Here is a 27745-nt window from a genome sequence, read left to right as displayed (position 1 = left end):
GGTGACTATACTTATGACTATATTTTGTGACTATACTTATTACTTGATTCACAAATGATAACGTTTCTCATATTCAGGGTCAGGGGTGTTATGTTTAAAATGCCCTCCAGGGCTTTTGTGCGACAACTCTATTAGTTATCGGGAGATTGACCCTTGGTGATGCCACAACCATCTGAGACTGGGAGTCCAACAATGTATAATTGTCCTCGCTCTCATTGGGTGTGTAGACTTGCCCTCACTCACCCCACTGACTAAATGCAATATTATCCAACACAAGGGGTTTTTAGTAAATTTAACATGGCTGGGCAGTTACAGTTCTCCTACAAGTATGTTGAGCTGTCCAATGGCCAAATTGTTGACTGGCTTCACATGTAAGGAAAATAAATTCTTCTTAATTTTGAATGGAAGTGAATGTAAAAAGATTAGATTCCAAGTAAATTATGGAACATTTCTATTTTTTCATTGATAATAAAATTACACATGATGTAAAGGACAATTTCTGTGTTCAAATGATGTAGATCTAAAAATCAACCAAAATGGAGAAACATTTTTAATTGGACAGCGACAACATTCTAATATTTACCCTTCAATCTCAGTGACATTATGTGACTGGGGGAGTCTTAACTAAATTTGGAACTAAATTGGATTTTAACAGGTATTTAGTTATACATTATTACCTGTTCATGTAATGTAACCTACACTGAACTCTTATGATATGAGAGTAAAATGATCTGATTATGTGAATGAGAGCCAACAGTAGAAAATATGCTGTATTTTAGATAAAACGACAGATTATAAGTCTAAGCACTTTAAAATCTGAGTTCCACTGTCAACAGTATTGACTTGACTGTACCATCATTTGTGTTTCATATCTCATGAAAAGCCTGAAATGAGCATTAAGCAAATTGAATGAGGCTAATTAGCCCTCACTGTCCTCTAGTCATTGTTAACTACATTAGCAGGTTTGTGTAAAGTACTGCCTTAAAGCCCTAATAGAAAATCAAGTGCTTTTTAAAATGGTTGTCAATTTTTTTTTTTCTAAAATGTATCCTAGAATAACCTTTAAATCAAATGCTATGCTGGTTTTTTTATGCTATTTTTATTCACAGGTAATGCCTTCTACAGGATTCCCATCTCTTCCTGTTCTACCAGACAAACCAAAGCCTGAGTTGGTCAGCAGTGCCTTGTCTACAGGTGCTGAGAGCATGAGAGTAGACATCCCAGAGGTATTTTTTTCTGTACATGCTACAGCTAATGCGTTTATTGATAAGAATTTCCAAATAGTATCATCTCAAATAGTATTACACTCCAAATGATAATAGGGTTGCAATTAATGATAAATAATGATATTCATAATTGATTAATTGGTCAATATTATCCCCCCCCCCAATTAATCAATTACTTAGTTTGTACACAGTACTTAAATTACTAACATAATTATAAAGGAAATAGAATGAATATAAAATATGATAAACAAAAAATATACAACAAAATATAATAAACAATCCCCTTTTTTAGAATCTATCCATCCATCCATCCATCCATCCATTTTCTGTAAACTAATCCAGTTCAGGGTCGCGGTGAGTCCAGAGCCTACCTAGAATCATTGGGTGCAAGGCGGGAATACACCCTGGAGGGGGCACCAGTCCTTCACAGGGCAACACACACACTCACACACACACACACACACACATACGGACACTTTTGAGTCGCCTATCGACCTACTAACGCGTGGGAGACTGTGGGAGGAAACTGGAGCACCCGGAGGAAACCCAAGCGGACACAGGGAGAACACACCACACTCCTCACAGACAGTCACCCGGAGGAAACCCACGCGGGCACGGAGAGAACACACCACACTCCTTACAGACAGTCACCCGGAGGAAACCCACGCAGACACAGGGAGAACACACCACACTCCTCACAGACAGTCACCCGGAGGAAACCCACGCGGACACGGAGAGAACACACCACACTCCTCACAGACAGTCACCCGGAGGAAACCCACGCGGACACGGAGAGAACACACCACACTCCTCACAGACAGTCACCCGGAGGAAACCCACGAAGACACAGGGAGAACACACCACACTCCTCACAGACAATCACCCGGAGGAAACCCACGCGGACACAGGGAGAACACACCACACTCCTCACAGACAGTCACCCGGAGGAAACCCACGCGGACACAGGGAGAACACACCACACTCCTCACAGACAGTCACCTGGAGGAAACCCACGCGGACACAGAGAGAACCGACACCACCGTGCTGCCCCTTTTTTAAGAATATTAAATAATATTAATAATATGACCATCACCCATCTTTCTGTAGGAATTGTCTTTACAGAGAAAACTATAAACATGTCACATTCTGGACTGAGGCTGGCTCTCTTTTTGGAAGCTGTATTTCATGTTGTAGAATAGAGACACTCAAATGGTGCTAAAGTTCAAGGGACACATCCAGACACAAAGACCCCCCTTTGGAATCGACATGGATTTGAGCGTAAAAGTGTGGAATGTAAATTAACAGCGCTTTTATAATGAGAGAAATCAAATAAATACCTGAAAAGACACATTTACTTTGAGGATAAAAGGGATAGAGGAGTGCAGGGGTCTAATATTTACTCAGATCTAGTTCTTTTATCCAGTGTTTATCACTGTTACACATGGGAGCCAAACCAAGCTTCATTTCTCCATTTGATGTTATCTGTGATTAAAACAAGCACAGAAACCCACAGAGTGTATCCTCTGTAAACTCTGATAACCGAGGTTAGTGTCTGCTGTTAGTCTTCAGATTTTAAACATTTTACAGTTGAAGTATCCTGTGAAGGACTGGCGCCCCCTCCAGGGTGTGTTCCCTGCCTTCCAATGATTCCAGGGAGGCTCTGGACCCACCGCGACCCTGAACTGGAGAAGGCTTACAGATAATGAATGAATGAAAAAGTTGAAGTAAAGGTTAAAAGTGCAGAGAGGTCCTCTGCTGCTTCCTCAAGGCAAGGAGATAAGTTGATTAAAAAATTTAACCAACCTCTATTTAAAGTGAGCAGACTTGAATTCAGAGTGGGTTGCTGGTTACTTCAATCTGGGAAAGATCTCTCTGAGCGGAACACGTTGGTTTATAGCTCCTGCTTGGACTGCTGCACCTTTAACTGAAAATATCTCCATGTTACAATGGAATGAACCAATTGATTAATAATGACATTTGTTGCCAAATATTTATGGATTAGTTTCACAGCCCTAAATAATAATATTTTCAAATGTAGGCTTTACAATTAGCTCACAGAATTTTTATGGGGCAGAAAGTGTACTAATTTAGCGAAACAACAACTAAACATCCTGAAGTAATTGCTTTTAAACTGTATTAAATATAGCAGAATTAAATAGTGGGCGGCATGGTGGGGCAGTCACACAGCTCCAGGGGCCTGGAGGTTGTGGGTTCGATTCCTGCTCTGGGTGACTGTCTGTGAGGAGTGTGGTGTGTTCTCCCTGTGTCTGCATGGGTTTCTCCCACAGTCCAAAAACACATGTTGGTAGTTGGATTGGCGACTCAAAAGTTTCTGTAGGTGTGAGTGTCTGTGTTGCCCTGTGAAGGACAGGCGCCCCCTCCAGGGTGTATTCCCGCCTTGCGCCCAATGATTCCAGGTAGGCTCTGGACCCACCGCGACCCTGAACTGGATAAGGGTTACAGATAATGAATGAATGAATGAAATAGCTGTATGGCCTTGTTTTTACAGTATGGCCTTTATCTATCCACAGGCAGAGGACAGGAGCAGGTGTCACTTGACGAATAGCCACAGACAGCAGAGGTCATTTTTGGACACTGAGAGTGGGTTTGAAACGTTTCACCGTAATTCATTCCATTCTGTTTTGAATAGACTCATTTACATGGAATGACAGTCGCTTGCTTTTCTCTCAGCAGGACGCGGATCAGCAGTGCCTACATTTCCCATGAGCCCTCGGGGCCTTTTCAGACAGTCCACTTTCTCTGGTAATGAGGGCTCTGGAGGCAGTCTTATTGTTTTTCATATGTTGAGAGGACCTGTGGGGTTGATTGATTAAAAACAGTGAAACAAAGCATAAAGGTCAGCATTCAGGAATCATTAACCAGAGCGTGAGCTTCATGGTGAGCAGATACCAGACCGTTCTAACACTGCTTTGTTAATGTCTGACCTTGTCTCGCTCTGCCTCAGCGGATCCAGAGAGCAGTTACGTGTGCATGGCGTACAGCATGGAGCTGCCCAGAAGAGCAGAGCTCAGTGCTAGAGAAGACGGTCAGCCTTCTGGTTAGATACAGATTTGTTCCTTTATCCCCAGTCATTCCCTTCATTTGATGATGTGGAAGTTTTTATTTTACTGAGGAATCTGTAGGAAATGTGCAACTGTGCATCAACATCATAATAACGGTCCTATATTAAGAAAAATCAACTGGTAAAATTTTGACTGCTCTAGTGTATTAGTGAAAAACCGCTGTGTGTTTACACGTTGGCTGCAATAGTGCTAGGGCTTTTCTTGCATTTAATGTCGCATGAGATATAAACATTTGCATGCAGTTACTGCATTATAATACTCTGTATTTTATTAAGAAACACATTCTACGGGTCAACCGTCCCGATATAAGGTGTTTGTTTTGTGTAACAGGGAGGTCATTCGTTTTTCCTGCTGATTCTGGACCCACACTTACTGACCGGCTTCAGGGAGATTCTGCCAATTACGTCAATATCCCTGTGAGTCCGACTTCTAAAAGACAGCTGCACTACATGGAGCTGGACCTTCAAGATGTTCCAGACACTGGCCACACTGTCAGAGGTGACTGGGTTTACTTATTCTGACGTTTTTTAGCTGTTTCCCTAAACCAAGGGTCGGCAACCTTTACCACTCAAAGAGCCGTTTGGACCCATTTCACACAGTAAAGAAAACACTGGGAGCCACAAAACCCTTTTGAAATTTTAAATGAAATAACAATGCGCATAACAGGGTCTTTTTGCCTTTGTGCTATGTATAAACAAACTATACTGTGTTACATTTATGAAATCAATGAACGACTGCAGAGAAAATGAAATAACATTTCTGCACGCAACAAAACATTTTTAACTCCGAAAAAAAGACGTTGTGTTGACGGTTAATTAAAATAGTCAATGTCTATTTGAGTCCTTGCAGTAATGGAAAAAAAACGCCGAACTTAAATTATCCACTGGCAGCAAACAAAAATGCTGTCCTCTGCGTGTCGCACATTGGAAGTTGTGATGTGTATTAAGGGCGACAAAAATATTTCCATCCATCCATCCATTATCTGTAAGCGCTTATCCAATTCAGGGTCGCGGTGGGTCCAGAGCCTACCTGGAATCATTGGGCACAAGGCGGGAATACACCCTGGAGGGGGCGCCAGTCCTTCACAGGGCAACACAGACACACACACATTCACTCACACACTCACACCTACGGACACTTTTGAGTCGCCAATCCACGCGGACACAGGGAGAACACACCAACTCCTCACAGTCAGTCACCCGGAGGAAACCCACGCAGACACAGGGAGAACACACCAACTCCTCACAGACAGTCACCCGGAGGAAACCCATGCAGACACAGGGAGAACACACCACACTCCTCACAGACAGTCACCCGGAGGAAACCCACGCGGACACAGGGAGAACACACCAACTCCTCACAGACAGTCACCCGGAGCGGGAATCAAACCCACAACCTCCAGGTCCCTGGAGCTGTGTGACTGCAACTCTACCTGCTGCACCACCGTACCGCCCCCAAAAATATTTTCAATATTAAAATATTTTAGATGTTACAAGATCGCCATAATCTTCATAGAATTACATTTTGAAAATGAACGAACCAAAATAAAATACATTTTAATTAAATACTCATTATTTTCAAAAGCTGAGCCGCATCAGAGAGATCAAAGAGCCGCAGGTTGCCGACCCATTGCCCTAAACACACCTTAACAAAGTCAAGACGACAGCCAAAATGAGTTATGAAAATCAGTCTTAAATGTACTGTTATTGAATTTTGAGTTTCTCTTGCTGTTGGTGGTTTACAGTCTGCCAAATTCCAAGTGGACGAATGGATAAATTGCTAAATAAGAAAATGGCTGGGTGGATTAATAGATGGATTGATGGACAGCTGAGTGATTGGATGGATGATTTTTATATATGAGTAAGGATGAGAGGGATAGTTTGATGGATCAGTGGATGGTTGAGATGATTAATGTGTGTGTGAGTGGATGTATAGACAGATGATGGTTGAAATGATTGGCAAGTAAATGGACAGATGGGCGATCCATCCCAAATGGGAAATATTGTCAATCTTGTAATAAATAAATGTATTTCACTGTTTACTGCTTTGCTCCTGTATTACACAGCTGTGCTGCGAATTTCAAGCAGCACTTGATCAGCGATGAGTCTCTATCCAATGTGAGCTTTTCACTTGCAGTGTACAAAAAGGTGCTTGAATGAATGAATAAGAGCTCAGTATAAATAAGAGCCCTGAAGAGTATATTTTGTTTGTTTGTGTGTGTGTGTGTGTGTGTGTGTGTGTGTGTGTGTGTGTGTGTGTGTGTGTGTGTGTGTATATACAGGAGCGCCTAGCACTAAATATGCCCATATTGACATCACAGCCACAGAGACAGCTCAGAGAGTGGGAGCTCAGCATGCTCAAGGGAGAGAGGAGAGACTGCAAGAGCTTGAACTGAGGAGACGTGGTACACTCACCTGAACACTGCTCTCAGAACGGCCACATTATCACATAGGATAAATGCTTCTTTTTTTTAGTTAAATGATATTGCAAGCATCGGTTTTAGATGATTATAGTGTCTATACCATCATATCACACATATGCCAGCTTCTTTATCTGTTTTTTGGGTGTAGAGTATAGAAAATGTGAGATATTTAAAATTTTCACTTTATTATTGATATAGTGTGCATAAGTGCAGAGCCTAAATTAGCTTCACTGTATATAATCTGCTGCTTTCAAACGACCAACCAGAACTTGTACATTTACAGTTTCAGATGTAACAATCATGAGAAATAGATGCAGTATTTTTATATGTGTTCTTTTTTTTCAAAGTTTCTATCTTAGTACAATAAACAATACATCTAGTGACTCTGGTCTCATTGACTAGGTCTCTGTTCTGAAAAGTTTCATAACATTGACAGAGCGTGATCACTTTCTCCATAAATCAGACTCTGATATGTACTTTCCTTGGGGATGAATTTATGTCTTGCATGTACTGTGGGTCCCCTTTTGTAACCAGGCACACTTGAGGAAACTTTCTGAAACAGTTTGAATGGGTCTTTTATGAACAAAACAGCCTTTTATTTACAGACATCACATTAACAGATACTGTGAAAATGATCAGTATAAAAAACAGTGAGACGTAGTAAAATGATGCAGTTGAAATGATGCAGCCAGCGTTAGTAACATCTAGCACTTAGTCGCCTCTGTCATCTATAGTAGCAGTCAAATGACATAAGCCATGTGTAATGTTTGGCACTAAAATTTAAACTAAACCAAAACATAGATGAAACCCAACACTGAAAATCAAGTAAAAATCAGTGCTTATCGACAGTTCCTAGATCTGAAATAACAAATTGCTCATTGAATAAAACCTGTAGGAATCAGTGGACCCTGATGAGTGCCTGATGGAAACGGGGGGGATGTGACCAGAAGAATGTGAGCAGCAGGTTGGTCTGTTGCCATGGAGAAGACGTGGTAGCGCTCACAGTTCATTGTGTTGCAGTCCATTTTGTGAGAGCTTATTGGTTATATCCTGCAAATGTTTCTTCATCTGCAAAGGAGAAAAGAGAGAAAGTGGTACTTCATCATCGCTGCCTTCAAATGAAATAAACTCATTCCACTTCTGCTGTGATAACGAACCGCCCTGAGTCAATGTCAATGTTCTGAACACAAGATTCTGAACATTTAAAAGTGACACGCTTCAAGATCATTGTACAACTGTGCAACAAAATTTGACCTCTGAATGTAACCCATCTGTGGCTGTGTAGAGATTCACTCCAGGCACTGAACTCGTAACAGAGGGCGGCCAGCCTCTGCGTTTCCAATGGTCATCTGAATATACCAAGCTCTATATACACAGCTAACAAGTAAATATGTGTCGAAAATGTATAACATGATAAGTATAATTTTAAAAAATGATAGCGTTGTTGTAAACGCTAAATATAAATGTAAATCTCAATATATTTTTTAATGTTTGGGTGATAGAATATAACTCCAATATCGATATGAACAGTATAAAATCCACTGAAAAATTTCCAAACAAGACAAATGACATTACACATAAACATACTGTTTTTGCTAATATTAATTTTTTTAAACAAAATTTGAGTGCACAGAACTAACAACAGTGCTCTGTAATGAACGCCAGTCAGTGGCAGATGATGTAAATAATGTATATTGTAATATTGAAAGTGTGTTTAAAATATCATTGTTATTGAAAATTTTTATATTGTGACATATACAGGAGGTCCTCGGGTTACGTCAGTCCTGAGTTACGATGTTTCGTGGTTACGACACATCTCCGATTTACTATATAAAGCCTGGTTTCGACTTAAGTGGTTTTGTGTCGTAAACGTCGTAACGCGAACTTCGTGTTTGGTGTGAGCGGCGGAAGAATACACGGTTACGCGGCTCAGGACCGAGGAGGATAGGTGTTACACCGAAAATCGGTTTACAACGCGACGTAGGAACGGATCAACGTCGTAAGTCGAGGACCCCCTGTATTGATATTGAATTATAGTCCAGCCCTACCCTAAAGTATGTTCTGTCCATTTTAACACAAAACAGACATCTTTAAATAAGTATGTGCCAAAACAATGTAAAATATATTTTCATTGTAAATAAATAAAAAAACAAAAACACAAATATTATTTATGGTGGTATTTGACGTATATGTATTTACATTAATGTGTGTTAGAAACAATAAAAGCATTATATTTTTTAAATACCTGTTTACAGTGTACAATATTTACAATAAATAATTTAAATAAAATTTATATTTTACATAAAGAGAGTCATTGTGTCAAGACTAAATTTGGTTACGAGTTTTTATATACACATAAAACATATACAACGCTCAAGCCGCCTCCTTGTTACTCCATTTTTATCAGCTCTACTCATTAATATTGGTGCAAGCAGTAGTTCTTCAATTACAGAATGCAGTCCATCTATGGCTGTGCAGACCTTACTATATACTTTATTAGTTCCTGAACGTACACAGTTCACAAAAAAAGATGGAACTGACTTGGGTGCCTCATGCTCCAGTTTAGAGTTACAGAAATGTATATGGAACAGACAGGAGGTGTGTCCGTGCATGTGAACTCGCACGCAGTGAACTCGCTATAGCTGACTTGAGTGCGCCCCTGCCCCTCAATTTCAACACAGCTCCACACTTTGGGAACCACTGCAATAATACACCCACCGCCACATCAGTGTTATTGCACCGCAGTCCACTACCTAAGTGATATTTGCTTGTGTAGTGGCCCTGACCATTGAAGAACAGTGTAAAAGAGTCTAAAAAGTATGCAACGCAACAGACTAAGAGGTTAGTGTACAAATATGGAGGTGGATTAAACATATTATGGCTGATCCGTTTAGTGTGTGAGCCAAGCTAAACAAAGCAGTAAGGTTAACTCTAATCTGCTTTGGTGCCTCTGTCTACATACCCATGCAAATATACATATATTTATGAGACTGAGCATTGTTCCTCCTCCTCCAAGCTGAGTGGGATGAGAGTTTTCACCTTCTTGAGGGAGGAAAAGTTCTGTCTGCCATGACTGTCTTTGTTGTAATTGTTTACAAGTTTAACTTGTATCACGAGTGCGAGACTGTGGTGGGAGTTGGTGAAATCAGAGCTGATCTGCAACTCTTAAAAGTCTCCGGTGAAACTTTTTTTTTTTGGCTAAAATACTGCAATGTTTATAGGTGGGCGATGTACCACAGTGTTTTAGAGACACTAATGGACCCCTTGATGCTTTTAACCATGAGCACTATGAAAATATGTAAATGCAGTCAGAAATGGAGTCTTACTTTGTATCCCATCTCTCTGGCTTTTTCTGCGAGGTTGTTGTATTTCTCCTTGTGTCTCGTGATATGTTCCTTGTCCCCGAGAGCCTCCACATGCTGCAGTTTCTGGTGGGAGTACTCCAGCTGTTCCTGATAGTGCTGGTGTTTCTCCACCTTTGTCTCAAAGTGCTTTAGCTCCTCCTGAACCACAAAACCATAATCAGATCTGTTGAATCAGGCTAAAGCTAGCAGACAGCTACTTAGCATATCCACTGTGAATAAATATCTGGTACATGGAAGGCATTTGGAAAGATCATATTTTATTAATCTCGATATTTTGGTTGTTGGTTCATCTGATACTTTTTTGTAGATCAAGTGTGTATCTCTGCCTGCTTAAGCTAGTTTCGACAAGCCAAACAGCTAACTGCTAACACTTGATAGCTCACAACTGATGAGCCTCATCTTGAGTTCAAATAAACCAAACATGCACTGCTGTCTTTTAAAGGAGTTATAACGCCAGCCAGAAATCACATTACTTTATGTAAATTAAACATCCCACTGTTGACATTCTCTGCTGTCCTTATGTGTCTCTGTAACCTCCATTTTGGCTTCAGTAATATGAGCAGAATGTAATATGAGAATAAGTGCTAATTTAATCACGGTTTAACTACAACGTAAATGTGTGTTTCAATATAATTTTAGTTACAATTCCATCTGCCGATGTAGTCTTTATAGAGAGCAAGGCAGCTTTAAAAGATTTGACATGCACCCAAGGTTTCATAAAGCAGTTTACAAATACAGTCCTCTTTCACTGCTCATATTTTTCCTGCTGTAACACACCTGAATCAGCTCTAGGAGGAATTTCACATTAGCTGCTGATGGGACTCAGGTGCAGGGAAAAACTCAAAAAGTCAGCACACGCATTACAGATTACATCCCGAGTGAATATACTTCCTTAAATGTAGCAGGAATCAAGCTATTTTTAAGTTATATATTATTCAACTCTCTACTGGACACCCTTCTTGCTATACTTTGTCGCTTCCATTTTCTTTCAAAGCCTCATAAGCAACAATTCCATTAGCCAATCATAAATATGCTATACAGCATCACACAAAAACTCAGACTTTGATTTTGCTGCCTGCCAGTGACAACAAACTGCTAACAAAGACTCGACTCTGCTCCTCTTGAGAGCCCGTTACATCAAAAACTTTCAGAGGCAGAGACATTTGAAGACTATATAAGAACACCCGGCATTGCAGTGTAAACAAGTGTCTGTCTCTGTGGAGTCGAGCCATATTCAGTGATTGTATTTAAGTGCTTTAGTGCCTGATGTGTGCGAGGTATCAGAATAATCTTACTTTCAGAGAGTCAAGTTCGTCCTCTGTGAGGTTGGATCTTCTAGCCATCTCCCAGAGCTCTATGACCCTGGGCTCCTTAAATTCTACATGGAGGGAGACACAAAAAGAGAGAGAATGTGAATGTGTGATAGTTAATCTGAGCACCACCACCCCCTCTTTTTTTTCCAAACTGGCATTAACACATGCCACTTACTGGACAGCTCAGTGTACTGAAGGAGAATGCTAACTGCCCAGATCTATCTCCTCAACCAAGATGCTTCTGCTGCTCCGCAGTGTGCCTACATTTCTAGACTTGCCTAAGAACAAGGCCTTTTTGACTATAAATGGATCTCTGAACTGGTACCATTTAGGATTCGTAGACCTTTGGTGCTATCTAGAGAACCGTCTCACATTTGCACCAGTTTTGATGGGAACCAAGGCTGCGTTGCTTCTAAGAGCTGATGTTTTAACCAGGATAGCGCCAGAGCCATAGAGCAATGACTAGAGTCAGCTAGTCATGCTAGTGTCATGGTTTACTTTTAGCAGCCGTTTTGGATGACTGTGAATGTGCTTGGAGTTATGCTCAACACAGACCCAGAAAACAAATCCACAGCTTTTTTCTGTTTTTTATTTCCTTCCTATTTTTTCTATTTTCAAATCAGAAAGCAGGTAACAGGTCGACTGTGGCAGAACTCTTTAGGCTCTGTGCACTTTCTTGAGCTTCTTTAGATTGACATGCCTACAGATGTCTCACTGCTGCCCCTGAAGGTGAATGCCAGCCAGAATTCAAAACATTTTTATGACAGATCTCAGTAAATGCAGTCTCTGCTTTCCATTATTTACATACATCTGCTTCAAATTGCACCCACGTTATACAGTTGGTAACATAAATATATAATTGTGCATGCTGACAGTACAGTGGGACCTCGAGTTACGAATTTAATTTGTTACAGAACCGAGTTCTTAACTGGAACTGCTCGTAACTGGAACGAATTTTCCCCATTTAAAATAATGGAAATTGGATTAATCGGTTCCCGCCCTCTGACGAGTCCTCAAAACGTCCTAATTTATGAAAAAATGCATGTTTTTCAAAATGAAAGACCCACACAAAACTTAAAATTACAAGAAAATAAATAGATGAAAGAACATATACGAAATAGATTAAGAAACGTATAAAATACGGTACGGTAATCTTACCTTGGCGACAGATGAGCATAGCTAACGGAGAGCGGGAGGGAGGGATACTGGCGGAACGAAGCGTAGATAACAGGGCTTTCTTACACTTTAAACAAAACTACAATTGCACTTTCTAAATTACTTCAGGAATTACCATCAGCTTCTCCATTTCTTCGTGCACAGCTGACCTTACTAGTGTCAAAATTGTAGTGCCTTTCGCTGTTTTAGCACTTTAGATTGTGTGTTTTTTGCTGCTTTTGTGGTCTTCTTGGAGGCCATGGTGCACAATAAAGTTTGTAAAAAACACTAAAACCACTTGTAAAAATGTTATAACGAACGAGATAAGACTTGATACTGCACGGTCACACGTGAGAAGAACGTGGTGGCCGCATGCGAGAGGAATCTGTGAACGAACACCACGCCAACTATCGGTCGGGTCCCGAAGATCAGCTCTTCGTAACTCCGGAAAACATTCGTAACTGGATCAGAAATTTTGCCCGCACCTCTACTCGTAACTCGATGTGTACGTATCCGGAACACTTCGTAACTCGTGGTTCCACTGTAGTTAAGGACTGAGATCAGCATAAATTGCACTCTGCTGTTTATATAGGGATTCTGACATCTATTGTATATTTTTCTAGCATCCGTACATGCAAATAAACAAACATTTATTTATAAGAGCAATTTATGGGAAGCTAAATTTAAAAAAACAAACTAGAGTAACTGAATACCATTGTCAGCGCTGAAGCCTTCGTGAGAGATCTTGCGGAGTCGCTCAAATCCCTGGTTCAGATCCCTCATCCTCTGCTTTAAATCTGAGTGTTTCTCATGGAGATCTGATTGCTTCCCCTCTCCCTCCACAGGAGAGATCACATTCTTATGGATCTCTAAATGGGACACAGAAGAAAGATGATTCAAAGGGAATGTCTATGATTGTGGAGAAATGCAGATCTCTCTGGTTTATTTATGTTCAGAAGCTCCACATCTTGTTGGAACTGTAAGTTTGAAGAGAAAAACGTGGCTCATGTTTAACTTACATGTAAGGTTTTATTCACTGTTTGAATTACAACAAAAACCTGTTTGTAACTTCAGTTAGCAGTCTCCTGAATTTAGTGTGGGTTCTTACCTAAATAATCTGTAAAATAAAGCAGTATCTTAAATTCTTGTCATGAGTTTCAACATTTGGTGCTGTCTTTGCAATTTCTGTGCAATCAGCAGAGAGAGAGAGAAAGCCTAGTATGTCTGACTGAGCCACTTTGTTTTTTGTTTTTTTTCGCAAAAACATTAGAATACTTTACAGCACACCAACAGACCATAGAGCAGCAAATGGTGAGGAAACATCATCTGAATTTTATAAAAAGTATTTCTTGCTTACAATCGTAGACATTCCCTATAAAGCCACGTTTTAGAATTAGACGCAGATGTCATATTTTGTGTGTGTTTGTGTGTGTTGGTATAATGTGCCTTTGTGATTCATCCAACAGATTTTTAAACATGAGTCAAGAATTAAAGATTGACCTATAATAAGACCTTACTATTTAAGGCCGTTAGTAAAGAAGCATCAATCTGCTCACCCTCTGTCCTGCTCACTGTATCCAAGACAATGTTATACTCATGGATTTTGTCCTTGTGATGCTGGAACTCTCTCCGCAGGCTCTGCAGCTCCTCCTCAGAGAACTTTCCTGATGTTTTAGCCTAGAAATGAAATAAAGGTGAGAGAAGAGCAGTCGATGGGGGTAGACTGAGATTAAGAGATGCAAATGAAAAAGACCAACAAAGCAATACTCATCATAATCAATCAGTAAACTATTAAGCTATTGTCAATAGAAAAGCTTCTCAGAATCAGAACTCACTTTGTTCCAGAGTTTGTCAAGTCTGGGGTCATCAAAAATGTCTCCCTCTTTGATGTCGTGATCTTTCAAGGTGTTGCTGTCCAAAGCACGGTTATCCTTCTTGCCGTCCATTCCATATTTGGCAAGAATGACTAAGAAAGCAGACATTATGTAAAGCCACTGAGGATTATCTCAGATAATATTCTATAGAATCACAGTAAGAAGTAGATCATTACCCTTAAGGTTAACCCAGACTAGTTAACCCCCGAACTCTTCTTCGAGCTCTTTAACTAACAACAAATCAGGTCATATGACTGTGTCTCACCATTAAAGTTCCTCCTGAGTTTGGCCTCTCTCTCCCCGGTCTCATCCAGCCCCTCTGCCTTCAGTTTCTTCCACTGGAGCTCATCTTTCTCCTGGATCTTCAGGTCACTGTGGAGCTCAGAGAGACGCACTGGGGTAAGCTGCATCTGAGGGAAGAACAGTGAGATAAAAGAGGGCTAAGTAAGAAAGACACAAATTATATGAAAGTATCACGTTTGCAAGGTCAAGTACTAATATTAAAGGATTTGTTCTGGGGCAGTTATGTGGAAGGTGGTTCATCACTCCAGAAAACACAGTTCCACTGTGCTACTAAAGGCATGGTGACCTGTACAGTGGTTCCAATGCATATCATTACGTTTCAGGTTTTTCTACTGGGATCATACAGTCTGTGTTTTCATTCATTCATACATTATCTGTCAGCACTTATCTAGTTCTGGGCCGCGGTGGGTCCAAAGCCTACCTGGAATCATTGGGCGCAAGGCGGGAATACACCCTGGAGGGGACGCCAGTCCTTCACAGAGCAACACAGACACACACATTCGCTCACACATTCACACCTACGGACACTTTTGAGTCACCAATCCACCTACCAACGTGTGTTTTTGGACTGTGGGAAGAAACCGGAGCACCCGGAGGAAACCCACACAGACACGGGGAGAACACACCACACTCCTCACAGACAGTCACCCGGAGGAAACCCACACAGACACGGGGAGAACACACCACACTCCTCACAGACAGTCACCCGGAGGAAACCCATGGGGACACAGGGAGAACATACCACACTCCTCACAGACAGTCACCCGGAGGAAACCCATGCGGACACAGGGAGAACACACCACACTCCTCACAGACAGTCACCCGGAGGAAACCCATGCGGACACAGGGAGAACACACCACACTCCTCACAGACAGTCACCCGGAGCGGGAATCAAACCTACAACCTCCAGGTCCCTGGAGCTGTGTGACTGCTGTGTGAATGTGTGTTTTTGTTTTTGACCCTGCAACAAATAATTGACCTGTATCAAGCAAAGAAAAACAACTATGAAGAAATTAAGAGTAGAACTCATGGCTGTGTTCCGATATGAAACTATAACCATTTTCACATGCCCTTAGCAACAAGAAACCCAGATTTACCTGATTACAAAGTGATGAGCAATTCTGTTGAAGCCTCTGGAGGGAGTGTTATGATCTGTCAGTGATGCAGCTATTGTTTTCTAGGCTCAGAAATCTTTATCTGGCAGCAAAATAAAGTCACCTGAATGTAATGAATGACCAGGGTTTCCCAGCAATTAATTCATTCTTCCCTGTTGCCAGTGGCAACTCTGGACCGAAATAAACGTTCACTTTGCCTAAGGCTGTCAACAATTCTAAACATGACGTGCAGTACAGTACAGAGCATTGATATGTGCACAGAAATCTTACCCTGTTCGCCTTCTCCCAGACCTGGTTGAGTTTAGCGATTCTGAACTCCACCGCTTTTTTACTATCATTAGAAACCTCATTCACATCCCTGGAGTATTTTCCCGCCATCACTCCAACACCGAGACAGAGGCTCAGAAACAACAGGTACGTCCTCATTTTAACAAAAAAACCACACACAACACAGATAAACGCAGCCTCAAACCCCGCCGCTTAGTAAACACAGCTCCTAAACCCAGGAACCCTCAGCAATCACGTGGCACCGCCGACTTCCAGCAATGCACCATGGGAAATGTAGTTTTAAAAGACAATACTCCCGTCTTCTTTCACTAGACGAAACTGCCTCAGAGACTTCAACTCCCACACCTCGCCGCTCACATGTTTCTCATTCTGAGTGTAAAGAGATCTTTGGGCAAATGGGATGAATCCACGCAGTGAAGAAAATAACGGATAGCCCCCCCTCTTTGAGAGAAACCATTACGGGAGCGTTAGGGGATTTTATTTTAACGTACATTTATAAGCTTGGGAAGTTTGCAGACATAATAATATAGAGTTTTTGAGTCAGTTACATGTTGATACATATTGAGTAACTGATTAAGCGACCGACTGACAATAACCTAGGGTGACCAGACGTCCTCTTTTACTCGGACATGTCCTCTTTTTTAGACTTAAAAAATGTTCAGGCGGAATTTCACAAATTTTGTTTTTCTAGAGCTTACATAGAACTTCCAGAAGTTTCGTTTACAAACTAGTCCCGCCCTCCCCTACTCCGATTGGTTCGCTTGAGTGAGAAGGGGGCGTGGTGAAGTAGCCTAAAATCTTATGATTGGACGGTCTGACTGTAGAGCTACCGTTATTAGTCGATAACTTTCTCTGTAAACATTTAATTGGTCAGTCTGCACGTCAGTAGTTCTCTTTTTCACCATCTCAGATCTGGTCACCCTAAATAACCACTCTAAATTAATTTAATAAATTGGAAAAAAAAAAAAACTTCACTGGTATCATTTAAGCCCTGTGAAGGACTGGCGCCCCCTCCAGGGTGTGTTCTTAACACCTCTGCAGCTCGCCTACAGCTCGAAAGTCTTGCCGCAAATGTAAATTGGTTTCTTAAGTTTATGACGAGAGAAAACCTGGCTGTCTGAATTTGCCTCTCTTTGGTTTACTGCAGTTTCAAATCAAACATGCTCAGCCATGTCACTGATAATATATTATACATATTACAACAAATGATTAATGGAGGGGTCATTAAGAGGTACCATAATTGTTTAGATTCATTAACACTCTAGGCTTTTATAGAGACAAAGTTCATAATTAATTATTGACATATGGTGCAATATATTTCTACACAAACCTAGTCTGATAGATAGATAGATAGATAGATAGATAGATAGATAGATAGATAGATTCTATTAAACGAATAAATGAATGAACAGACCAATGAATGTAAATTGATTTTTATTCCTATTATATTAAAGAGTCATGTAGATGAGTCTGGCCTGTTCTCCACTGCTGACTGGACACGTTCATATAATAACAACTAAACATTCCAGCAAAATCCTGTTATGACAAAAATTATTTTTCAAATCTGCATTTATTATTCTCACCAGAGCCATGAACAAGATGTCGATGGATGACTTGGAGACAAATGTTAACACAGTATTTTGTTCTGATGGTCATGAACTGAATGACCTATCTTTTTTTCTGCCTAGAGCAGAGAGGAGTGAGGAGAGGACTGGAGAGAGGAGTGAGGAGAGAACTGGAGAGAGGAGTCAGGAGAGGACTGGAGAGAGGAGTCAGGAGAGGACTGGAGAGAGGAGTGAGGAGAGGAGTGAGGAGAGGACTGGAGAGAGGAGTGAGGAGAGGACTGGAGAGAGGAGTGAGGAGAGGACTGGAGAGAGGAGTCAGGAGAGAACTGGAGAGAGGAGTCAGGAGAGGACTGGAGAGAGGAGTCAGGAGAGGACTGGAGAGAGGAGTGAGGAGAGGAGTGAGGAGAGGACTGGAGAGAGGAGTGAGGAGAGGACTGGAGAGAGGAGTGAGGAGAGGACTGGAGAGAGGAGTGAGGAGAGGACTGGAGAGAGGAGTCAGGAGAGGACTGGAGAGAGGAGTCAGGAGAGGACTGGAGAGAGGAGTGAGGAGAGGAGTGAGGAGAGGACTGGAGAGAGGAGTGAGGAGAGGACTGGAGAGAGGAGTCAGGAGAGGACTGGAGAGAGGAGTGAGGAGAGGACTGGAGAGAGGAGTCAGGAGAGGACTGGAGAGAGGAGTCAGGAGAGGACTGGAGAGAGGAGTGAGGAGAGGAGTGAGGAGAGGACTGGAGAGAGGAGTGAGGAGAGGACTGGAGAGAGGAGTCAGGAGAGGACTGGAGAGAGGAGTCAGGAGAGGACTGGAGAGAGGAGTGAGGAGAGGAGTGAGGAGAGGACTGGAGAGAGGAGTCAGGAGAGGACTGGAGAGAGGAGTGAGGAGAGGACTGGAGAGAGGAGTGAGGAGAGGAGTGAGGAGAGGACTGGAGAGAGGAGTGAGGAGAGGACTGGAGAGAGGAGTCAGGAGAGGACTGGAGAGAGGAGTGAGGAGAGGACTGGAGAGAGGAGTCAGGAGAGGACTGGAGAGAGGAGTCAGGAGAGGACTGGAGAGAGGAGTGAGGAGAGGAGTGAGGAGAGGACTGGAGAGAGGAGTGAGGAGAGGACTGGAGAGAGGAGTCAGGAGAGGACTGGAGAGAGGAGTCAGGAGAGGACTGGAGAGAGGAGTGAGGAGAGGAGTGAGGAGAGGACTGGAGAGAGGAGTGAGGAGAGGAGTGAGGAGAGGACTGGAGAGAGGAGTGAGGAGAGGACTGGAGAGAGGAGTGAGGAGAGGACTGGAGAGAGGAGTCAGGAGAGGACTGGAGAGAGGAGTGAGGAGAGGAGTCAGGAGAGGACTGGAGAGAGGAGTGAGGAGAGGAGTGAGGAGAGGACTGGAGAGAGGAGTGAGGAGAGGACTGGAGAGAGGAGTGAGGAGAGGACTGGAGAGAGGAGTCAGGAGAGGACTGGAGAGAGGAGTGAGGAGAGGAGTGAGGAGAGGACTGGAGAGAGGAGTGAGGAGAGGAGTGAGGAGAGGACTGGAGAGAGGAGTGAGGAGAGGAGTGAGGAGAGGACTGGAGAGAGGAGTGAGGAGAGGACTGGAGAGAGGAGTGAGGAGAGGAGTGAGGAGAGGACTGGAGAGAGGAGTGAGGAGAGGACTGGAGAGAGGAGTCAGGAGAGGACTGGAGAGAGGAGTGAGGAGAGGAGTGAGGAGAGGACTGGAGAGAGGACTGGAGAGAGGAGTGAGGAGAGGACTGGAGAGAGGAGTCAGGAGAGGACTGGAGAGAGGAGTGAGGAGAGGACTGGAGAGAGGAGTGAGGAGAGGACTGGAGAGAGGAGTCAGGAGAGGACTGGAGAGAGGAGTGAGGAGAGGACTGGAGAGAGGAGTCAGGAGAGGACTGGAGAGAGGAGTGAGGAGAGGACTGGAGAGAGGAGTGAGGAGAGGACTGGAGAGAGGAGTGAGGAGAGGACTGGAGAGAGGAGTGAGGAGAGGACTGGAGAGAGGAGTCAGGAGAGGACTGGAGAGAGGAGTGAGGAGAGGAGTGAGGAGAGGACTGGAGAGAGGACTGGAGAGAGGAGTGAGGAGAGGACTGGAGAGAGGAGTCAGGAGAGGACTGGAGAGAGGAGTGAGGAGAGGACTGGAGAGAGGAGTGAGGAGAGGACTGGAGAGAGGAGTCAGGAGAGGACTGGAGAGAGGAGTGAGGAGAGGACTGGAGAGAGGAGTGAGGAGAGGACTGGAGAAAGGAGGCACAGAACCCTAAGAGTCAGGAGGAGCTCTAGACTGGTCAGTGAGTTTAGTGACAATTTTGTCCAAATTTAGTACAAACTCCTTTGGCTAATAGTTCACTGTAATGTCACAAAGGGTTAACTTTTTATCTTCTGATGGAAATGGTTGATTACTCTGAATTACAAAAGCCAACTCCTCCCAAAGCTGCATCACTTCAGGGAATTCAGTTACATTGCTCCACCACCCAAAGCCAAGCACCTTAGTGCGACCCCTCCAGACAACACTTGGCAATGCGTATGGATACGTTGAGCTGTGCATAGATTTTAGAAGCTGTTGAACAAATGAACAAGTTCCATCCATCCATCCATTCATTATCTGTATCCAATTCAGGGTCACGGTGGGTCCAGAGCCTACCTGGAATCATTGGGCGCAAGGCGGGAATACACCCTGGAGGGGGCGCCAGTCCTTCACAGGGCAACACACACTCACACATTCACTCACACACTCACAGCTACGGTCACTTTTGAGTCGCCAATCCACCTACCAACATGTTTTTTTGGACTGTGGGAGGAAACCGGAGTACCCAGAGGAAACCCACGCGGACACGCGGAGAACACATGAACAAGTTGAATTCTCTTATTATAAAAAGGTCATAATGTGGACAGTGTTGTGAAGGATGTTATAGATAAGATATTTATCAAGGTCAAGCTCAAAACCTGAAAAGAATTTACCAACAGCCACAGTAAAGAGTAAATTAATCAAACATTTGTCCATAAACTTACTTTCAGTTTAAACCATTTTTCACTAACACAAAGTCAAAAAAACATTTTATGAAAAACATTAACTTGTTAATAAACATTTACTAACATATCATCTCTGTGCAATGAAAAACATGTATCTCCAAAATAGTAACCGTAAGAAAAAGTCTTAACTTTAAATGAAAGTCAATGTATTCCAAGTTATTTCTGAGCATTTCTATTCGTTCATTCATCAGGAAATGTTCACACAATGTGAAAAACAGATGGGTGGCATGGTGGCGCAGCAGGTAGTGTCGCAGTCACAGGGACCTGGAGGTTGTGGGTTCGATTCCCGCGAGGTTCCCGTGATGAGTGCGGTGTGTTCTCTCTGTGTCTGAGTGGATTTCCTCTGGGTGACTGTCTGTGAGGAGTGTGGTGTGTTCTCCCTGTGTCTGCGTGGGTTTCCTCTGGGTGAATATCTGTGAGGAGTGCGGTGTGTTCTCCCTGTGTCCGCGTGGGTTTCCTCCGGGTGACTGTCTGTGAGGAGTGCGGTGTGTTCTCCCTGTGTCCGCGTGGGTTTCCTCCAGGTGACTGTCTGTGAGGAGTGTGGTGTGTTCTCCCTGTGTCCGCGTGGGTTTCCTCCGGGTGACTGTCTGTGAGGAGTGCGGTGTGTTCTCCCTGTGTCCGCGTGGGTTTCCTCCGGGTGACTGTCTGTGAGGAGTGCGGTGTGTTCTCTCTGTGTCCGCGTGGGTTTCCTCCGTGTGCTCCGATTTCCTCCGATTTCGTCTGTGTTGCCCTGTAAAGGACTGGTGCCCCCTCCAGGGTGTATTCCCACCTTGCGCCCAATGATTCCAGGTAGGCTCTGGACCCACCGCGACCCTGAACTGGATAAGCGCTTACAGATAATGAATGAATGAATGAATACTATTCAGTGAAAATGAAACTGTGGTTCAGGATTATGCAAGGACGGTAATGGTTGCTGTCACTGAGAGGTAAAATGGGAACAGCAAAAACAGCCTTTCTCAAATGACCTTGAAATAAGCTCTTTAAAATAAACGTGTTCTGTTAAGAACTCTTGTATGAAATGAAAACTCATTGAATCAAGTGCCACAGTGATGTCAGCAGTAGAGCAGCTCTGTGGAGAGAAGACCTTGATTTGACTGTTCCAGTTAGTCATCTGTGAAACTTCTATATTGACTTCACAAATAATTTCTCACACAGCTACGTTTCATTGACCAGCAGCACTATGCGCTGAATGGACAAGAAGACGCACACACACACACACACACACACACACACACACACACACACTACTATGCTGACTACAAATGACTTTAGTTAACTTTCACTGCTAATGATTAAAAGCTGCACTCAGCAGGACACATGTAGTGACATTACTTTTACAAGTTAACCCCAGTTCTGGGACCTTAATGAAATGTCTGTGTTATGCATTGGTCACAATACCACAAGGATCAAACAACACAGCAGCAATCTTCCCCTGTGGAAACAGCCATGTTCAGAACGACTAGTAGTTTCCGCACCTGTCCCTTTCAATGAGAATGAGCCACAGCTCAGTTCAGCGCGTGAGCCCAGGAGTGAAGCGTGAGGAGCAGAAGCTCTGGGTTTTAGTCATTTTTGCTTGGTTTTCTTCTTTGTTTTCATTGTCTTCATATTTATTCAGTACTGTTATTTCTCAGCACTGATTGTTCTTTGTTGCTCCATTTAATCTCAGTTTTGCGCGCTGACATACGCATTATTGGAGTGACTCGGAGGAACAGTCAAGAAAATTCTTAAGTGTGAACTTGACATACGAAGCGGCACAGAATCAGACGGGCTTGTTTAATCCAGAGAACAATGGACTGGGTGGACTTGTTTCACAGTGTGTGCGTTGGTAGTCTCCCGATCCTCATATTAATGTTGTAATGCACTGAACAGGTATTTTTAAATCATAATATGTCCCCTTTAATATCAATAAATTGTTAGAAAGTGCATTTGACCAAAGGCAGGCCTGTGTGTGTTAATACTACCTCTTTTCTGAAAGCACACTTCAACTGTGCTATTAATTTTCCTCCATTTTTATGGTCTCTATTTTGATATTCTGACATTACTACTCGAAAATCCTCAGTGTGCAGAGAGCAGGCAGGGGGTAAGAGTCTCTCAACAGCCGTCCCTTTCTACTGAAGCACTGTTTAATGATGTTCTCGAGATGGTTTGTGACCTTTGGTGTGTATCTGATCCCGTTAATGCTCTGTGTGAGGTTCAGAGGCGGGTTCACTGCTGGAGTCCTCGGCTGGCGTTGAGAGTCTTAATGAACGCGTTCAGTCACAGACAACAGCCACAAACAGCATCATTAAGGCCACAAACACCACACTTAACGCCACAGTCCCACTCTCATTCGTCTTCATTTAAACGGGCTGTGACCTGTCTATTCTGTTTACTGCACCTTTAACAGAACGTTAAGACAACAAGAGAGAGGCCAAATACGAGGCGTTACAGTGGAACTCAGTCAGATGTGACAGCGCAGCAAGATGTAACAGTCAATTAGTTTTCCAACAGAGAACTCCTATCACATAAATGTTCACTGTGGTTAAAAACGCAATTTAAAACATCTATAAAGCAAATAGTGAGATTGTTTAATGCCCATAACAACCAGTTTGTCCTCATTTGCTCGTTTGGGAAGGCTTTATACATGATTTTGGAACATTTGGCTCTGGGAACATTAGTAAGATCAGGTACAGATGATAGATTTCATCTTACATTTCATGCTTTTATACAACAATTATACAAGGTGTGTGAGAGAGGCATGTTTTGTGCTTTAAGCATTGTTTACACTCTATTTCAAACTTCATTCATTATCTGTAACCCTTATCCACTCACACCTACAGACACTTTTGAGTCGCCAATCCACCTACCAACGTGTGTTTTTGGACTGTGGGAGGAAACCGGAGGAAACCCACGCAGACACAGGGAGAACACACCACACTCCTCACAGACAGTCACCCTGAGGAAACCCACGCAGACACATGGAGAACACACCACACTCCTCACAGACAGTCACCCGGAGGAAACCCACGCAGACACAGGGAGAACACACCACACTCCTCACAGACAGTCACCTGGAGGAAAAACACGCAGACACAGGGAGAACACACCACACTCCTCACAGACAGTCACCCGGAGGAAACCCACGCAGACACAGGGAGAACACACCACACTCCTCACAGACAGTCACCCGGAGGAAACCCACGCAGACACAGGGAGAACACACCACACTCCTCACAGACAGTCACCCGGAGGAAACCCACGCAGACACAGGGAGAACACACCACACTCCTCACAGACAGTCACCCGGAGGAAACCCACACAGACACAGGGAGAACACACCACACTCCTCACAGACAGTCACCCGGAGGAAACCCACACAGACACAGGGAGAACACACCACACTCCTCACAGACAGTCACCCGGAGGAAACCCACGCAGACACATGGAGAACACACCACACTCCTCACAGACAGTCACCCGGAGGAAAAACACGCAGACACAGGGAAAACACACCACACTCCTCACAGACAGTCACCCAGAGGAAACCCACGCAGACACAGGGAGAACACACCACACTCCTCACAGACAGTCACCCGGAGGAAACCCACGCAGACACAGGGAGAACACACCACACTCCTCACAGACAGTCACCCTGAGGAAACCCACGCAGACACATGGAGAACACACCACACTCCTCACAGACAGTCACCCGGAGGAAACCCACGCAGACACAGGGAGAACACACCACACTCCTCACAGACAGTCACCTGGAGGAAAAACACGCAGACACAGGGAGAACACACCACACTCCTCACAGACAGTCACCCGGAGGAAACCCACGCAGACACAGGGAGAACACACCACACTCCTCACAGACAGTCACCCGGAGGAAACCCACGCAGACACAGGGAGAACACACCACACTCCTCACAGACAGTCACCCGGAGGAAACCCACGCAGACACAGGGAGAACACACCACACTCCTCACAGACAGTCACCCAGAGGAAACCCACGCAGACACAGGGAGAACACACCACACTCCTCACAGACAGTCACCCGGAGGAAACCCACGCAGACACATGGAGAACACACCACACTCCTCACAGACAGTCACCCGGAGGAAACCCACGCAGACACAGGGAGAACACACCACACTCCTCACAGACAGTCACCTGGAGGAAAAACACGCAGACACAGGGAAAACACACCACACTCCTCACAGACAGTCACCCAGAGGAAACCCACGCAGACACAGGGAGAACACACCACACTCCTCACAGACAGTCACCCGGAGGAAACCCACGCAGACACAGGGAGAACACACCACACTCCTCACAGAAAGTCACCCAGAGGAAACCCACACAGACACAGGGAGAACACACCACACTCCTCACAGACAGTCACCCGGAGGAAACCCACACAGACACAGGGAGAACACACCACACTCCTCACAGACAGTCACCCGGAGGAAACCCACACAGACACAGGGAGAACACACCACACTCCTCACAGACAGTCACCCGGAGGAAACCCACACAGACACAGGGAGAACACACCACACTTAACGCCACAGTCCCACTCTCATTCGTCTTCATTTAAACGGGCTGTGACCTGTCTATTCTGTTTACTGCACCTTTAACAGAACGTTAAGACAACAAGAGAGAGGCCAAATACGAGGCGTTACAGTGGAACTCAGTCAGATGTGACAGCGCAGCAAGATGTAACAGTCAATTAGTTTTCCAACAGAGAACTCCTATCACATAAATGTTCACTGTGGTTAAAAACGCAATTTAAAACATCTACAAAGCAAATAGTGAGATTGTTTACTGCCCATAACAACCAGTTTGTCCTCATTTGCTCGTTTGGGAAGGCTTTATACATGATTTTGGAACATTTGGCTCTGGGAACATTAGTAAGATCAGGTACAGATGATAGATTTCATCTTACATTTCATGCTTTTATACAACAATTATACAAGGTGTGTGAGAGAGGCATGTTTTGTGCTTTAAGCATTGTTTACACTCTATTTCAAACTTCATTCATTATCTGTAACCCTTATCCACTCACACCTACAGACACTTTTGAGTCGCCAATCCACCTACCAACGTGTGTTTTTGGACTGTGGGAGGAAACCGGAGGAAACCCACGCAGACACAGGGAGAACACACCACACTCCTCACAGACAGTCACCCGGAGGAAACCCACGCAGACACAGGGAGAACACACCACACTCCTCACAGACAGTCACCTGGAGGAAAAACACGCAGACACAGGGAGAACACACCACACTCCTCACAGACAGTCACCTGGAGGAAACCCACGCAGACACAGGGAGAACACACCACACTCCTCACAGACAGTCACCCGGAGGAAACCCACGCAGACACAGGGAGAACACACCACACTCCTCACAGACAGTCACCCGGAGGAAACCCACGCAGACACAGGGAGAACACACCACACTCCTCACAGACAGTCACCCGGAGGAAACCCACGCAGACACAGGGAGAACACACCACACTCCTCACAGACAGTCACCCGGAGCGGGACTAGAACCCAGGTCCCTGGAGCTGTGTGACACTACCTGCTGCGCCACCGTGCCGCCCTATTTCAAACTTATTATTTCATATTTCAATAAGATTTGATTGCCTATGATGCAGGTCTTATGTTTTATTTTATATTTTTTAATAATTAAAATAATAAATTCTCCTTCTGAGAACTGCAGTGAGCCAGTCTAACCTTTTATACATTGTTCTTTTAGGCCCAAGATCGTACAGTGTCACAGCCCCCTTCAAGGACAAGATGTGGCTCCAGGACGAGCAGAACATGGCTGTGGTGGAATAAAAGCTTGGGTGTCAGAAGGAAAGGCCGGCTGCTCCCAGTTCCTGAGGACATCTTTCCGGAGGACATGCTCTCAGATAATCCTCACTACCTCAGCATCTCCCAACAAAGACCAATGGAGTACTGGGAGGAGCGTGCTGCTGTACTGCCCCAGTACAAAGGGCCGTGGCAAGCCCCTAATGTTCCAAGAAAGTAGGAATCCCTCATAAGTTTTGAGCCTTTAAACAAATACTACGAATATAACCTTCATGATTTATTTCCTCTGTTATGTTTTGCTTAAAATAAAGTAATTATAACTTACAATCTATGCCCAAAAGTTTGGGTGAACACCTGTACATCCAACATTTCTTTTGAAATGTCCCTTTGCTGAAGTAACTTTTACTCCACGTTTACTCCATTATACCCCTCTAGGCAATGTTTGGCATTGGGCATGTTGACCTTAAGTTAATTTCATTTTGTGTTGTTCTATGGGCAAGCAGTGCATTCACAACCTAAAAGAGGTGTCTTTACAAACATGTTGATATGTAGAGTATGTATTAAGAGTTTAATTATACACAAGCACATAGTTGTATCTGCATTAAATCATGCAGTACGTATTAATTTTAATAAATTAAAAAAATAATGCAGAACTGTAGATACTGTGTTATCTAGAAATAATCAGTAAATTAACTGCAGCAACTATTATAAAAATGAACATGTCTTAAAGAAATACTCTACTTTGTAATGAACTCATCTGTATCCATCACCTCTGTAACACATAATTCATTTTAAGAGACTTCTATACACTCGTGTTTTGCTCTTTAACCATGTCTTTGTGCTCTAAAATAAACCTGATCCAGGACTGTGACTGGAGATTCTGAAATGAGGACGAGGGACAATTCTACATTCTCTGGACTTGACTTGGGAGTAAAAGGAGTGGATTGTTTTATTGCACAGATTGGTCATTAGACTCCAGAATCCCAAATGTGTCGCAGTCACACAGCTCCAGGGACCTGGAGGTTGTGGATTCGAGTCCCACTCCGAGTGACTGTCTGTGAGGAGTTGGTGTGTTCTCCCTGTGTCAGCGTGGGTTTCCTCCGAGTGACTGTCTGTGAGGAGTGCGGTGTGTTCTCCCTGTGTCTGCATGGGTTTCCTCCGGGTGCTCTGGTTTCCTCCCACAGTCCAAAAACACGCGTTGGTAGGTGGATTGGCGACTCAAAAGTGTCCGTAGGTGTGAGTGT

At 43.7% G+C, this 27745-nt stretch overlaps 2 protein-coding genes across 7 annotated transcripts in view; one reads left to right on the top strand and one right to left on the bottom strand.

The window, feature by feature from the left end:
- Positions 1-7325, top strand: part of dok7b (docking protein 7b) — a 34925-nt gene extending 27600 nt beyond the window's left edge. For 3 of the 6 annotated variants that reach the window (XM_066679454.1, XM_066679455.1, XM_066679451.1), the window contains 6 exons: positions 1110-1226; positions 3758-3827; positions 3918-3989; positions 4192-4284; positions 4640-4807; positions 6591-7325. In XM_066679454.1, coding sequence (XP_066535551.1) covers positions 1110-1226; positions 3758-3827; positions 3918-3989; positions 4192-4284; positions 4640-4807; positions 6591-6727 — 657 coding nt within the window. In that variant the 3' untranslated portion in view covers positions 6728-7325. Of the gene's footprint in view, positions 1-1109; positions 1227-3757; positions 3828-3917; positions 4084-4191; positions 4285-4639; positions 4808-6590 lie in introns of those variants that run through there. The other 3 variants (XM_066679452.1, XM_066679453.1, XR_010804079.1) reach the window with 3 other exon arrangements.
- A 198-nt stretch (positions 7326-7523) lies between these two features.
- Positions 7524-16383, bottom strand: lrpap1 (low density lipoprotein receptor-related protein associated protein 1). The gene is made up of 8 exons (XM_066679456.1): positions 16128-16383; positions 14704-14848; positions 14400-14530; positions 14121-14241; positions 13278-13433; positions 11392-11474; positions 10058-10234; positions 7524-7799 (listed from the first exon to the last, which is right to left on the bottom strand). The coding sequence occupies exons 1-8, from the start codon at positions 16281-16283 to the stop codon at positions 7731-7733; spliced, it is 1038 nt and encodes a 345-aa protein (XP_066535553.1). The 5' UTR covers positions 16284-16383; the 3' UTR covers positions 7524-7730.
- Between the last annotated feature and the right edge of the window lie 11362 nt (positions 16384-27745).

Source organism: Hoplias malabaricus, chromosome 8 (genome assembly GCF_029633855.1).
Source record: "Hoplias malabaricus isolate fHopMal1 chromosome 8, fHopMal1.hap1, whole genome shotgun sequence".
In the NCBI taxonomy this organism is placed as follows: domain Eukaryota; kingdom Metazoa; phylum Chordata; class Actinopteri; order Characiformes; family Erythrinidae; genus Hoplias; species Hoplias malabaricus.
The sequence above is the reverse complement of the archived record's forward strand: the minus strand, read 5'-3'. Positions and strand labels throughout refer to the sequence as shown.

Coding starts and splice junctions, on each gene's coding strand:
- lrpap1 (XM_066679456.1), bottom strand. CDS start 16,283: ATGAGGACGTACCTGTTGTTTCTGAGCCTCTGTCTCGGTGTTGGAGTG. Junction 10,235..11,391: donor ACGAACTTGACTCTCTGAAA/GTAAGATTATTC, acceptor TTTGTGGTTCAG/GAGGAGCTAAAGCACTTTGA. Junction 7,800..10,057: donor CCAGAGAGATGGGATACAAA/GTAAGACTCCAT, acceptor TCTCCTTTGCAG/ATGAAGAAACATTTGCAGGA.